A 15,434-nucleotide genomic window follows, 5' to 3' on the forward strand; every position below is an offset into this window, starting at 1 on the left:
GCAGTGTAAAGTGTTATGACACATTCCATCATCAGAAGCATCAGAGGTGTTCTGGGAGAGCTTTATAGCCTCTGCTCCTTGTCAGTACTTTCCAGCAAACACAAATTCTTCAGGCTGACATCCAAGCAAGGAATGTGCCCTCCTACCACCACAATGATCTTCCACCCACTTATTTTTAGTATTCATTTTAATTCTTGTCCACTCACTGTGAGTGATAAAACAGACTGTTGCTTCCTTCCTACTTCCATGAACTGCTGAATCACAGTTTCTGCTAGGACCTCATCCAAAGTCTGTTGAGATTGATTAAAAGATTTATCCATCCCCTAAATGAGCTCTGCTGCAGACCTTGAGTTCAGTGATGCATAAGGCAACTGGCTAAACTTTTGAAGAGAGAATATTATGCTGGAAGAGGCTGTAGTGGTCTTCTGATTCAAATATCCACATAACTTTCCACATAATCTGAATTTCTTCAGATTTCCCCGAATTTGCCTCATTTCATGGAAACATATTGTTTGTACCTTAGTCTGGAATGCCTGCTGAATCCAGTTGAATATCAGATCATCCAAGTTCACTGTCTAATGCTAAAAGCAGACACAGGGCATTGACCATTCTAGTACTCACTGCTGTAATTTTTGAGGAGATTTTCCCCAACATTTTAAGCATTGCAGTGCTTAGGTTTTTATATTTACCACAACAGCAGTTTTTACATGCGACATTAGAGAAAAGCAGACTTGCTGTGCATGTGTTTCCAGCCAATCTTCATACAATTACTAGAGCTTGCTAGGTGCTGAGGTCCTTCTAATTGATCAAGGCAGAAGTTGCTTGCTGGACCCATTAAGAAACCATTCTGGTTTTTTGTATTTACTTAAACACATTTTTATTTTGAATATACTTATAGGCTGCAACTCAGAGGTGTGATTTCTGCTGGTACTGGTACATATATTTGGGCTAGACTTAAACTGAGTTGTATAGAAACAGGTAACAGTATATCTGTTAGCACAGCCAGCGCTGTAGATAAGTTTTGCAGCCTTTACTGGCTCTGCCTGTCAGACACCATGAAGAATTAGCAAAATAAGGTTCCTGGGTAGCAGCAAAGGTGGTAAAAGTGGAATTTTCATAATGATGACATTTCACAAATGGGTGTACAACTCGGGTCTGGTAATGCTTGTTTAACTCCAAAATATGAACATTGAACAGAGAGGGAACTAGTTTCTCTGGCTGGCATGCAGAACACAAGAGCAACCTGTTTTACCTGCCAAATTGTTTCTCCACTGTATCCACTTGACTGGCTTGGAGTAGTTGATTATTATTAAATCCTTTCATGCTAGGTTATACTTCTTCATATTCATTCCTAATGTGCAGAATGTTCAAAACCAAATTTCCCTTGCATGGTGATCTTTGTACACAAATTAGTCTTGCAGGTGTTTGTTAGAAACAGGCATAACACACTTAGGCCTGAGACCTGACAAATGGTTGTTTCTATAGCCTTGAATGTGTAGACCAACTAAGGCCTTTTGTTTAGTTAAAACACAGATGTTTTAGCAGTTAATTGGAACTAATGTGATCTGTTCCTTCTGCTTGTTCTGGATGGACAGGAATTTTTTAGCTGAGAATGTTGTGTATTCTGTAACAGAAGCAGAAGTTTTTTTATTACTAAGTGCCCCAAAGTTTAAATTTCACCAGTTTAACACAAACTGAAGCACTGCTTATTTTCGTTTGAGTTACCAGTCTGACCTAAATCAAACAGTGACACACAACTGCATAATAAAACCGTAAGACAACTGTCAGTGGAAATGAGTAAATCACCAGAGTGCTGGGGAATGTAACAGTACTACAAACGGTAGGGTTGTGTGATCAGTTTTGTTTACCTGAAACCCAAGTCAAATCCAACAGAACAAATAGATTAGCACTTAGTAAGCATGAATGGGATACCAGTTTAGCTCAGTTCTCTCTAACTGTGCTAATTTTCCAGTTACTCATAACCCATTTTTATTCTTTGTGTGCAGAGAAATGTGCAGAGCAGGCTTGAGATATATGGTATATCTATAGGCAGTCACTGGCTATAGGGCTGAAAGTTGTCTCAATTTCTTATCTGCTCATCCTCATAGTTTCTTATGTTACTACACTGATGCCCACTTCTGGGGCTGTGCTGTAAGCAGGGCCACTGGAATGAGCTGCAATAGTTGTAAAACTCTCTCCAGAAAGCACTGTATAGCACGGGGTGCAGAATAGGGTTTGGAGGGCTGTGAATTGCAGAGCTGGGAGGTGCTGAATGGACGACGGGAAAGGGAGACATCACACAGTAAAACTGCTTCCTGTTCAGGTACAGGATTTAGTGTTTGGGCACCAAAGAAGGACCACATTAGATAAAAGAATGTAGGATTTGAAGCGGTGTTTGGGGGAAGCCAGAGCATATATTACAATGAAAATTAGCAGCTGCAGAGCACTTTTGAAAATTAAGACCTTGTTTAGATGCTGATAAGACACGACTCTTGAAATTTTGTCTGAATGGGCATATTTTCATTCATAAACATAAATGTGTTTAAGTTTTCTGCTGACTGGAAACTTACTGAATCCTTACATACCACACTTGATTTCTGAACGTTTAACCATGAAAATCTTCTACATGTTACCTACAGTGCAGTATATCCTGTTTGAAAATGAAAGGATGAAAACATCTCTGAGTGCATGGATACATGTGTAAGAAATAGAGCTTGTATGTTGGTATAGAATGGAATGTAACCATTTCTGCTCCTCCATTTCTTATCTGTTCTAAATCTATTCAGGACAATCCCTAATATGACAATCCATTTATTCTCTTACTTTCTGCTGCAGTATTCCTTTATTGGCATTTTTGCAGAAGAAGACATCAAATACATATACCAAATTATCTTAAACTAGCAAGCCCCTAGGAGCAAAAAGGGAAGATGGGAGTCTACAATACTGTTGCACAACTGGGCAAAATTTGTGACATTTACAAGCATTTTCACTAATGAACTTTTGGGCTACATTCACGCTAATGAATTAAACAGTGCCAGCAAATGTTCTTGGGACTGCAAATTGATGGTCTCTACCCTCAAGCTGACCTTGGCATGGTTTTGCCCTGGCTGTGGTGTTTTCTTGAACAATTTCTGGTACAGTTTGGGAACTAGCATGGACCATACCTCATAGGAAGTTGGGATGTTACCACCTTGTTTCGGAGACTGAGAGAGCTGATTAGTATTGATAGATAAGGTGGAGTGCCAGTTTGGCTCAGTGCCACGGAATGGAGACATGTGTACTATGCGTAGCTTTGCCATCTGAGGCTGGGGTTCTTGGGATGCAGTGCTACTTGTAAGCACTTTTTCTTAATCTCCAAGAAAAGGAGTGGCAGTGACTGTTCACCTTCCCTGGCTGTTTCTCACATGTAATAAGGAGTTACTAAAATCAAAAGCAAACATCTCCTGAGCTTTGCCTTATCATGCACCTTTTGCAGGTGAGGAGCTGCCATGATTGACTTTGCAAGCATGAGTTGTTTTTTGTGCTATCACCCCTTTCCTAGTCTACAGAGGCGACACCCTCTCTTCTGTCACCACGAAGACTGGTGCTCCAAAAAGAATCAGCTTGAATACAAAAACCTAGAAAAGCAAACGTAAAAGATGTTAGAAGACTGCATGACTGCCTGGCATACAATTAAAGCACAGTGTTTATGCACATTACTGTTCATATCTTATTTTCATAAGAACATAGTGTGATGCTTCTGTTTAGGACTATAGCTGACTGCATTTGGCTGTGTACCACAATGCAGAGGATGCCACTCCAGCACTTCTGAAGAGGCACACATCAAGAATTGAGTATAATTTCTAAATGTGTTAGACTTGCCCTGCAATGAAAGAATTTGCACAAATCAAACATTAGATGTGTCTAGTCTGCACAGTTAAAATTAACCTGCTAAAGGAACAGAAAATATTCTGTTACCCAAGCTGCCTTTTCAACTCTGAAGGTAGGTTAAGATTTATAAGTAGGTACGACCTTATTTTGCAAATATGGGGCACAGAGAACGTCCAGCCAGAGCTGTTCACAATCTGTTCACATTTAAGTAGCTACGAGGCTCCTTGAATTTTTGCCAGCATCCTTCTCCCTGTTCATCCTTCTCCCAGAACCGCTCCCGACTCGCCTCCGAGCCCGATCCTCAGGCCAGCGCGCCTCTGCGGGCTCTCCGGATCTCTCCGAGTCGATAACCGAGCACACAACGGGAGAGCTGCTCTCTGCTCAGAGCTGCAGGCAGAAAACATTGCTCTCGATGCTGCTTTTGTACGGTGTTGGGTTCTGAGAATCCCACCCGTTTCCCAGCTGCATCAGCCGCAGGATGTGGGAGCGATGGCTGAGGGCAGGTGAGACACCGGTGTGTATCCCTGTGCGGACAGATGTGTCTTGCCGCCGGGCCGCCCACCCCGGGCCGGCCCCGGGCACGCCCCGCGGCTCCTGCCTGCGGCGGAGCGTGCCTGGCGCTGGGGCAGCGGCCGCCTCTCCCTTCCCTTCCCTTCCCTTCCCCGCCCGCCAAGGCGCCTCCCGCCCGGCCACAGCCCCGGCCCCGGCCCTGCGCACAGCGGCGGACTCACCGGGCAGCGCGCACGGGGAGCCATGGCGCGGTCCCGCGGCGATGTCCTCTTCTTCCTCCTCCTCCTCTTCCTCTGCAGCTCCGCTGCTGCCGGGTACGTGGGGTTGGGGCGGGCGAGGGCGCGGGGCACCTCTTCTTCCTTCCCTCCCGCCCGGCACGGGGGCTGCGCGGGCAGCGCTTCCCGGGGCTCCCTGGCGCCCGCCTGGCAGCCGGTCCCGGGAGCGGGCAGAGCGGCGCTGCCCGCGCCCCGTCCTGTGCACCCGGGGGTGAGCATCACCTCCAGCCTCCGCAGCGGAGAGCGGCAGAAGAGCTTGGCAACGTGTGTCGTATGTCTTTTTGTGTACGCGGTTACTTTTTGTGAGAGTGTGTTTCACTCCCTGCCCTTTCTCCCTCTGCCCGTTTGGGCTTTCCAGACCTACGTTCCTTGTGGCAGCTCCCTGGAACATCAGGCCTGGAGCAAACTTGACTGTTGGGGTAGCTCTGCTGCCGGATAGCCCAGCACGGGTCACCGTAAAGGGAGAGGTGATCAGAGATAACGAGACCATCTTGAGCAGGGAAGTGGTCTTTGAGAAAGGTAAGCAAAAGAATGGACTTGCTTTGGGAGTATTTCTGTCTGCCTTCTCACAGAAATATTTTGTTCCTCCCAAAATATCCCAGCTTCTAAATGGTACTAAAATAGGGAATATATTTTACCGAGTAGGAGTCGCTATGGGAAAATAGTCTTGTACACTGCTGGCTCTGTTTAGAGTTGGGCATCTGGGGTGGATATGAGTGATTGCATGGGTGTGCTAACTGTCTGTAAACTCTGAAAATAATCAAATAGCAAAGTGTGATGGATGTGGGATTTCTGAGGAACCAGGAAGTACTCTGGTCTATGTAGTGGGGCCACTGTAGAAATAGTGGGAAAGTTGTTTACTGGTAGCTTGTTAAGGTGCAAAGTGGAAGTGTGTGGGAGAGTGGAAGGGGTGGTGGAACAAACAAGGTAATGCAGCAACTGAAGCTGCTTCTTCATGCTTCTTCATGAAAGTAATGACCTGAGCACCATAGGAAAGTGAAGATGACCGTGTCAGACACTTGGAAGCTCTGTGCATTTGAATAAACAAAAAATTTTAAGGATCAGGAACTGAATTGTAGAGAGTTTGGGGATGGAAGATAAGTAAATGTGAGAAGAGACTGATTTAATCTGTGCCACCAGGCAGGGGTAGTGGATGTGGTGGCAGCTCTGAAAAGCTGAGATATCCTGGCCAATGTACCTTTTTAGAAAGGTCACCTGGCAACAGAAGCATAGAGATATCCTACCTGAGATTTGTCCTTATGAGAAAGAGAATGTTTTTTATGGATAGTTCAGCTTTCAAACTGCTTTTACTATGAGGTGATATAAACGACATCCAAATTCTGTCTTTTTATTTTTTAGAAGTAGAGTTTGAGGGCAGTGTGAGGTACTGAAAAATCTACCCTGCTATAATGCTCTTTCTCTATGCTTGTGTAATTCTTCTGTTAATGTCTTACAATTAATGTAGATGCCTTAATTGGAAGCATCACACCTTCATTTCAAAGCCTTCACAGCCTGTAGAGAAGATTGAGGCTCTGAGTGTGATGGAGTGCATTTGAACAGATAAAAAAAACCAAACCTAAACAGCCAGCTTTTGTTGTTTTCTTTTGAAACCCAAAATTTTAAAAAGAAAATAAATTGTCTTCTCCTTTTCTTCCTCTAACTATACTAGCTTTTATTTCCTGCTTCTGTTCTGCTTTAACATAGAGTTCAGTGAGCCTTGCATGAGTTTCAATCCTTGTTTTGTCCTTCTCACCATTAAAAGCCAGACAAGCAACTGGTAAGTCCAAGCTTGTAAAAATATGTGGCTGTCTCTATCTTCTGAGCACACAGAATAATGCTTGACACCGGGAGCTGCTGAAGTCAGAGTGACTGGGGGGTTATCAGGAACAGGTATGGCACTGCATCAGACTGGATACGGTGAGGAGAAAGGACAAATGCTGTACTGAATTACTAACTTCTAATATTTTCCAGTCTTTTAAATATATCTTTAAATTTTCTATGCTTTTTTACTTGATAAGTGAAACGAACAAAAAAAAAAAAAAACAAAAACAAAAGAAAAAGATGCTGAGCATACTGTTTATTTCCTCTTGCAAAATTCTTAACATTTAGTATGTGGCCATCAATTTTTTTCTAGTCAGGTTATACAATCTGTTAGTAATTTGTTTTCTGTGAACAAATACGTAAGCAAAACTGTTAAGGGCCAGGAGTAAGGGAACTGCCCTGTAAAAGAGGATGCAGTCTTGGAGACATGTATCCAAAGATGATACAGGTATGGATCAGTTGTGATTCAAAGAGAAAGCAAGTTGTCAGAGAGAAGCAAATGCAGCTTGTCAGAATAAGAACATAAATCTTTAAAATTGTCATTGAAGAACACAACAATCTTAAGATAAAATATGAGGTGGTATTGTTGTAGCTGATCTTAGTCTGTGACTGAAGGAGGACTGGAGGTTTTATCAAACCAGCTGTTGCAGCTAAAGGAAAAAACTCAAGCATATCTCCAGGCACACAAAATCTTCTTTAAATTACATAATTGCTGCATATATTAGTGCTCAGAGAATGTTGGTTTATCTGTCACTGAATACCTACCTTGGTTAGACTGCACATTCAGTGGCACTGTTGCCTAAGCTGGCTCAATTATGCTCTGTAGTTTTCCTTGCATAGTGACAGCAAAAGCAGGGGATTAACTGCTCTGAGAAACAGATCTGACTGAAAAATAAAGTTTTAATTTTGTTTGAATGTTTTTTTAGGCAGACGGGTCCCCTGGTTCAATGTGCAAATGTTTGTGCTGGTGGAACTGAGTTGGAAATTGGATGCTGGAGACATAGGACAGTCTGAGGACACAGTTTTTATTAGGGATGTTTAATTTGACAGGCCAAGTTCATTCAAGTACCTCAGTGTAAATGCTATTACATACCTGTCTGTCAAATGCTTCTGCAATTGTCTTAAATTAAGGATTTAGCCTGGTTTTCTAGGAGGCGCTCAATATGATACATATAGAGGTCTAAGCTTCTGAGTTAGCTCCATGAGAGGACCTTATTGTATTAGAGGCATGGGATTTTTTAATTTCTATAATATAATTCTTGCTTTGAATAAGAAACAGAGTGTCTGCCCTCTGATGGTTGATGAAACATTTACTATTCTAATATTACTGGTAGTGGAATTTCGATGTCTCAGTGATTCTTGGGCAACTGTCTGTTAGAGAAACACTTTAGCAGTGGAGGTTGGTTCCCATCATTATTGTGCTTTTTATATAACTAAGGGAAAATAAATATTAATAAGTGGCTAGTGAAGGAGAAAGTGTGCATGCACATGGATTTAAAGATACTTTGAGCTTGTCACAATATTCCAGAATCTAAATGTACTGTATAGGAAGGGAGATTATTTAGGACCAATATTTTGGTGCAGAAATTAAGTTAATTGCATTTAATATAGTGGAGAAAAAACCCCAACTGAGTGTTTGTAAGGGGGAGGTTGCTGCTAGAGGTAGACTTTGTGTGAGCAAGCACAACCCAAAAAAAATAGAATGCGTCACCAGGAGAGAAGAGGTTTCCATTGCCTAGAGCAGACGCCAGGAAAACACAAAGAGCTGACTAAAGCCGTTTTGTGAGCTGTACCAAGCCTTGACACACTTTCTGTGGAGATGCAGTCTCAGAAAGATCCTCACCCTGACTGAAAACAACTGCAGAAGGTGACAATGGCTTGTGTGCAATTGGAGCTGTTGGGTTTTCTGTGTCAACAATAGCAAAAAAAGAAATTATGGTAATAACAGAGGAACAAGTAAAATTCTCTGCATGAATAACTTCATCTTTAGTGATTGCAGTGAAGGGTGACTCTTGCCATGCATAGTCATGCAGTAATTGATAATAAAGATGTACTATGAATTGGCAGGAGGTGTTTTCTTAGAGGGTTTGCTACCCAGACATTGCTCTGTGTGTTAGAGTATGAGAAACCTTACACCTTAATTGTGAGAGGTTCTGAAAAGTATTTTCTGTGTTGGCACTAGAATGATTTGAAAAGAATAAGAAGCATATAAGTTGGAAAAAAAAATTGGTTTTCAGAAAGCTTCTGTGTGTAATGAGGTGTCATAATTTGCCTGAGAGCATGAATATTTTTAATTCTAAAGAGTAAGATTCATTAGTTAAAACTTTTGCTATATAAGGTACAACGTAATGTATTTAAGGCATGGTGAGTGAGAATTATGTGAAGTTACTGGAGAATTTGGTTTACAGAAACATGCATAGTTTGTAGATGAATTGTACATATTAATTAATTTATGCTGCTTTTCTGTATTTCCAGAGAGGAGTCCACTTACTTGTTAACAAAGGTTACTGAGCTAGAGCATGGTAAATACTCGACTAGGATTTATGAAGCATGCTAGTTTGTGAGAATGTTTGTCAAGCTCAGACATGTAGTGATCCTCCATAGAGACAATGGAAAATCTCCTTTTACCAGAAGGCATGTTTTACATACTTGATGATATGATTCTGACCATGTCAGTATAAGAATCAGTGAGAAACACTAGGAATAGTAAGTTGTAAAGTAACACCTAAGTGGGAATGAATGGCCTAAACCCCTCAGTCCCTGTTATTAACCTTGAGTTGCCTCTGTACTTTATGTCAGAATAAAATGACTGAATTATTGGTGACTGTACTGTCTGTGCTGAATATCTGGGGGTAAAAGGTTTTGCTGGCAGTTTAGTGGAACATCTCCTTTCTGCCTAATTTTTTGTCAATGCCTAAAAAGGCAAACAGTGAGAGAGCAGGAGTTGCCAGCAGTGATTTTGCATCCATAACCTCCATATCCAAAAGTTCATGTAGCTGTGCCTTATGAAAAATAAGTTGTTAAATAGTCAGCACATGCAAATCACCTATGCAAAGTCAGAATGAAGGACAAGTTTTTGGGAAGGAGATGGTGAGGGCTGGACCCAGAGATGACTGATTTAGCAGAGAAGAAGGTGCTCTTTTATGGGCTTTCATATAGCTGGAGTAGATGAAACAAATAAACAAACCCAAAAACATAAAAGAACAAAACCCAGCAGGTTTCTGTGCCTGTTGTTGAATCCATCCTGCTAACAGACCCATTAAGTTGTTTGCAGAAAAATGGGAGTAGCGATCCTATGCAGTACTTGAGCTTTATTTTATTGTTTGCATGCTGTTTGAGATTTGAGGGAAGGAGTCCTTCTGTGACTCAATGCTTATGTGTTTGTACATGAGGTTTTTCTGGTCACCATGTTCTTTGTCGATCTCCAGCCAAGGAGGGTGTGGCTGATTGAGCACTCCAGGCTGTTCCGCAGTATATTCAGAAGGGTGGGATAAAACAGAAATGCAGACAGTGGGGCAACTCATACGGATGAAGGAATATTACATGTGCCTGTGTGCAGTTCCCTGTTGCCACTGTAAACTGGAGGGGCTTTGGAGCATTTAGGAAAGGGAGGAGAGAGAAGAACAAACTAAAGGTTGTGAATTAGGGAAAAAAGAAGTGATGAAAACAAACAGGAATTGGTAGGTAACATGCCATCAGAAACAAGAAGGGAAGAAAAGGGTGAAAATTCCTGAGGGATTCATACAAAAAGGATAAGTGCACATTAACAGAACAGAGAGGTAAGAAATGAAGTAACAAAACATGATCTAAACTGGCCAAAAAAACATAAAGAAGGAAAAGTGTATGTAGAAACTGCAAATGAGATCAGATTACAAAGGAACTTAAAGAAGTAGCATGGGTAATGAAGAACAAAACTGGTAAGGCCAAACCATTAGTAGGAAAGAACGTGAAGGATAGTAAGGCAGGGTTTTTAAATAACATATTGGTAGCAAGAAATCTAGAAAAGGATGTGGCTTGCTACTCTGATGATTAATGATGCTGAGAGGCAGTAAGTGTTTAGTCTTCACTAAGAAGATCAACTAACTGTCATGGAAAAGGCTTAAGAATTAAGATTACAAAAGGGGAAGAACAGTTTAAAGAGTACTTTGGTCAAGTGTTTAGGCTTGACAAAATTGTCTGTAGAATATTTAGGGAATTGACTGAAATAATTTAAAATCTACTAGTGAAGATTTGAGAGCATAAGTGAACAGAGAGGTTCTGGAAGACTGAAAACCTGCAAAGAAAATGTGTTGCACTCTGGGTTGGCAAGGGTTGTAGCTGGAGAAGAAGCAGAATTTTGTCATATTTTGATTTTACTAAGGCTTTTGATAGTCTGGCACGGCACTTTGACAAGCCAGCTGGGAAAGCAGGGACAGCATGAAATTCTTATTTAATGTGTTTTTACCTGGATGGAAAATAGTGTTCATCAAGTAAGTCTTAAGTGATTCACTCTCAAACTGGAAATGAGTTGCCCTGAAACTGTAGTGTTCAGTATGATTGACATGAATGAAAAAGGGAGAATGTTTATTAGATTAGTGAAGGGGTGGTAAGGACACTGGGAGAAAGGATTAGATTTTGAACACATTTTGGCAATACCAGAAATGATTGGGGAATAACTGGAGTGTGATTCACTAGAACTAATGCGTAGTTCTGCTTTTGTGGATGAATAAAGAACATGTGTTTATTGGATGGGGAACAAGGTGATGCAGTCCTGCAGGAAAAGGGGCATGTGTATGGGGGTGGGGCTAATGGTTTAAAGGTAACAGAAGGCTTGTAAGTAATACTGTGGTGCTCAAAAAAGAAAGTAAACATTGTGCTCAGAGGTATACACAGAAGTAAGCTAAATACACGTTCTGTAAGCTATGAGAAAGTATTCTAGTAATCTTCACAGCCTAATTGGACATCCTGGGGAATGCTGTGCTTGATTTTTGGTGCTCATCATGGAGCCTGTGAACCAACTGGGGAAATGCCAGGGAGAACAGACGGAAGGATCTGAGATCTCTCAGGAGACGAGTTCAAACCTGACAGAGGAAGATGGGCCTTCACATGAGATGAAAATAAATTGTGGTACTCCATGTCCCAGTTGTTGTGGATGCAAAACACGATTGCACAAATTTACAAGACAGAAGTCCACGGAGGATTGGCCCAGTATAAAGACACACAGGCTGGGAAGAGTACCCAAGGAAGGGTCACTGTGTACCTGTTCGCTTTTGACGCTTTTCAGATGTCTGTCCTTGACCATTGCTGCAGGTGGGATCTTGGGCCAGGCAGACTTGGATTTGACCTGGGAATCTCTTCTACATTCTGGAAAGTGTCTGAGGAGAGATAGGAGGAACTGGTGTGAAGTATCAGGAGAAGTGTGCTATACACCTGCTATGTACTGTGAGGTACATGAAAAGTAACTTTAAAGAGAAAAGGGTGGGAGCTAACAGTAGATGGGTCTAAGGTGATGCCCTTAGTGGTGACTAGTTAGAAGGAGATCCAAGCTGAAGTACTGAGTTAGAGAAATACTTGCAGAGGCAGCAAACAGTTGGGAAATTCATGAGTTTCGAGTCATACAGAGGTGACTTCCCTTTTCATGAGACCCTTATGACTCAGCACTGGCAGTGTTGCTGGTTTCCATGTGTATTATCCATGACTACCTGTTTGTGAAGGCACAGTTGAGATCCTGTCAGCAGGGACTGAATAGCAAGTATCAAGAGATGATGCTGGTTCACGTACATTCACTGCAGTCCAAATACGTATTACATGCGTTATAGTCACAGATCACTTCTTCAGCTTCCAGGAGGTATAGCTGTGAGGTCTGTGTTCTTATTTTGTATGGTTTGGGATTTATATTGCCTTCTTTTACTGATGGAAGAAGTCTCTGGTACTATTTTTGTATATTCAAATAATTTTATTGCCTCAGAAAAATTATGTGGCTTTGTCATCACAAACTTTAAATGTGTTCCAGAAAATGGAAGAAAACCAATATGAGAACCAACCTTATTCTTTTACTCCCTTTAAGCAGAAATTTCAATAGATTTTGAATGCATTATTTGCAGTTAATGAGTTTGAGAAGTGACTTGACTTTGAAATTTTGCTCCAGTTACAGCAGTTGTTGTGATGAGGGTGGTGTTAATACTGCCAAATATCTGGCATGTACAGGCTTAGCCATATTTTGTCCTAATGTGATTTTCCTATGTTTTAACTTGGAATAAAAACTGCAGCTGCTTTTAATTGCCTTTGCTGTGTCTGTGTTTATTTCATGGACATCAGAATGAATAGTAATGGTGGCCAATAGTGCCTTGAAAGCAGCGTGTAGAGATGTCTGTGTTTGTGTGTTTGTACATAGTCACTGAGGCGATGAAGTGTATTTCACATTTAGTTGTGTAAAAGGCTTAGTCTGAGATTATTCTGAATTGTTTGTATAGTTTTGCAGACTAGATCTGATGTCAAGAAAGTTTCCTGTGTAGTATTCAAAAACTGCCTTCCTAACAGCTGTAAATTTATAATTCATGGCAGTAGACTCATTATGGTGTGGTAGGCAGTGGTAATGTCATACGCATGACAAGAAGTCCATGGATGGCTCTTAGGTTTGTCTTGGGAAAAAGTTGAAAAGAGGCTGTACTTGAGTTTAAGCAGTGATAGTGCCTGGATAGCTCTCAGAAGATCTCTGGTTAAAAAGATTATATGAAGCTGTTCTGTTTTCCTACACAGCATGCAGTGTTTTAAAAAACACTCTCTGGTTTATCTAAGTATCGTGTTTTTGGAACTGGCTGGTGTCTGACTACTCAGCTGAAAGTGGTAATAATAGTATAATCCATGGGGCTGGTTGGTTGACTTTAGAAGACTGAGTGAAGAATTAAATGTCTGAATTACACTTCAAGTCTAAAAAGGCCCAGTCAGCAGGAAAACATGCTACTTGCTTGAGGAAAGGATCATGGATGTGGCAGGGCCAGGGAAGAGGTGCCCAGCCACCAGCAGTATCTGTTGGTCTGAGAGGGTGGGAGGTGGCGGTGTTCCTCAAGGGTAGATCTGACAGTGCTGACAAGGGGAGAGTGGCTGAATCAGTAAAAGTGACAAGCAGCTGAGTACCACGACTCCTTTGCCATGTAAGGTAGAAAGACACAGAGAATGCTGTGTTCAGGGGGCAGAGGAGAGGAAAGGACAGTGCCTGTTCATTCCTTCTGTTCATACCTTCTGGTAAATCTGCATCTCTTGTGTCCTGGCCAAGAGTGTTTCTGGGTGTGCTATGGTTGGATTTCTTCCACTCTTCTGATCATGGAGATTGGGGAAAAACTTTTGTATTTGGGTGAAGAAGGGTGTTTATCCAGTTGTCAGGAAAATATCCCTATACTTCTCATTGCAGACTGAAGCTAGAACTTGCTAGTAACTGCAGAGTTTGGTAAAACACAACTTTAATTACAAAAACATCTGTGCATTCTGCCTTTCTTCTGTCCTCCAGGGCTGTGGTGCCCTGTCTCTTGACCAGACCCTTAGGTGATAAACTTTGGTCCAGTATTTCTCCTTACATCTTTCTCCATAGGCAGCACTGCTACCTTGCCTCTCTCTCCCTTTATAATTTCTGAGTGCTTTTAGCCTCCAGGTTTGCAAAAACAGCTGCAAAGGATAAGGGGAGGAGGGTAGGAAGTGGCTGTGGAGGGGAGTGTACGTAGTGCTGGCAGATAGGGTTTAGGAGGCATTTTGGAGCAAGTTATACCCCTTTGCTAGAGGCCTGTTGGCCTCATTTGGCTTTGGATGTCAGCCCGAATGCTGACGTCCCCTGGCAGTCCCTGTTGTGTGCTTGAGTGCTGTATTGCCTCTCCTTCTGTCATCTGTGCCAAACTGAGCCATAACTTTACAGCAGTGGCTTAAGCTCTGTATTTTGGGCTATTGTGTAAATAATCAGTACTAATTTGGGTGTTAGCTTTAGCATGAGAGATGAGGAGTATAACATATTTAAAGCAAACAGTGAACTCAACAGATTTGCAGGTCTTCTTTGAAGAATAAGTTGTTTTCACTTCCTGGACAGCTTAGGCCTTCATATTACTGCTTTTTTTGTGTGGTTTTTTTTTTTTTAAATTATTTTTTAAACACAAAAATAGTATATACTTTGGACAGGAATAAAAATCTGGAAGGACATTTAAGAACACTAATTTTTATTTATATGGTGAGAGTTTTTGAAATTGATTCAGCAGTAGAGAATAACTGCAAAGAAAATGTTTTTTCTGTAGGGTTTATCCATTTCCAATGCATGGATATATGAACACAGCTGTCAGAGCAAAGATGTGGCATAATTTCAGTAAATCAATCTGAAGTGATTCCATTTATATTTTTCTGTTCTCACACATTATGAAAAAGGATTGAGGACATAGGTAGAAAAGTTTAAGTGAGAAAATCTGTTTGTAGCAATAGCTGCTACATGATCTAGAATATACAGTCAGTGCTGAATGTGTGTAAATAAGAGACTGAAGTGCTGCTTTACTGTTATATTGGCACAAGCTCTAGTTCACTGTGCCAAGCCATACAGTTATTTTTCTAGAACCTCTGTCCTTTTTTGGGGGTGGAAGCTAAAAATTTATGACTAGTCCTAATAGTGTCATCTCAAGAAGGGGTAGCATAAGTTTCTGGGTCTGGGTCAGGCCCATGCAGTGGGAAGAATTTAAGATGCCATTGTTTGTGCTGTTCTCCATAAATCTAAAAAAAAAAATTAATGTGTTTTATGTAGAATTTTTTATATTTGCTTTATTGATAATAATACTATTACACTGACAAAAAATGGCAGGGTGGAAAAATAATATACTGCTGACATGTCACTCCCACACTTTGATTCCTCATCTGCTGGACATTCCTAAATGCCAGGGATTCTGAGGAAAATGGGCAGGACAGTGTGGCATTTGTTTCCATTGTATTTCTGTGTATTTTCTCAGTGCAGTA

General features: G+C 41.4%; 1 protein-coding gene across 1 annotated transcript in view; it reads left to right on the plus strand.

Moving 5' to 3' along the window:
- Window positions 1-4,573: 4,573 nt before the first annotated feature.
- CD109 (CD109 molecule) overlaps window positions 4,574-15,434 on the plus strand; it is a 70,425-nt gene continuing 59,564 nt past the window's right edge. The window contains exons 1-2 of the mRNA XM_041477478.1: window positions 4,574-4,694; window positions 5,014-5,174. Coding sequence (XP_041333412.1) covers window positions 4,624-4,694; window positions 5,014-5,174 — 232 coding nt within the window. The 5' untranslated portion in view covers window positions 4,574-4,623. The remainder of the gene's footprint in view (window positions 4,695-5,013; window positions 5,175-15,434) is intronic.

Source organism: Pyrgilauda ruficollis, unplaced genomic scaffold (genome assembly GCF_017590135.1).
Source record: "Pyrgilauda ruficollis isolate IOZ18807 unplaced genomic scaffold, ASM1759013v1 scaffold40, whole genome shotgun sequence".
Lineage (NCBI taxonomy): Eukaryota > Metazoa > Chordata > Aves > Passeriformes > Passeridae > Pyrgilauda > Pyrgilauda ruficollis.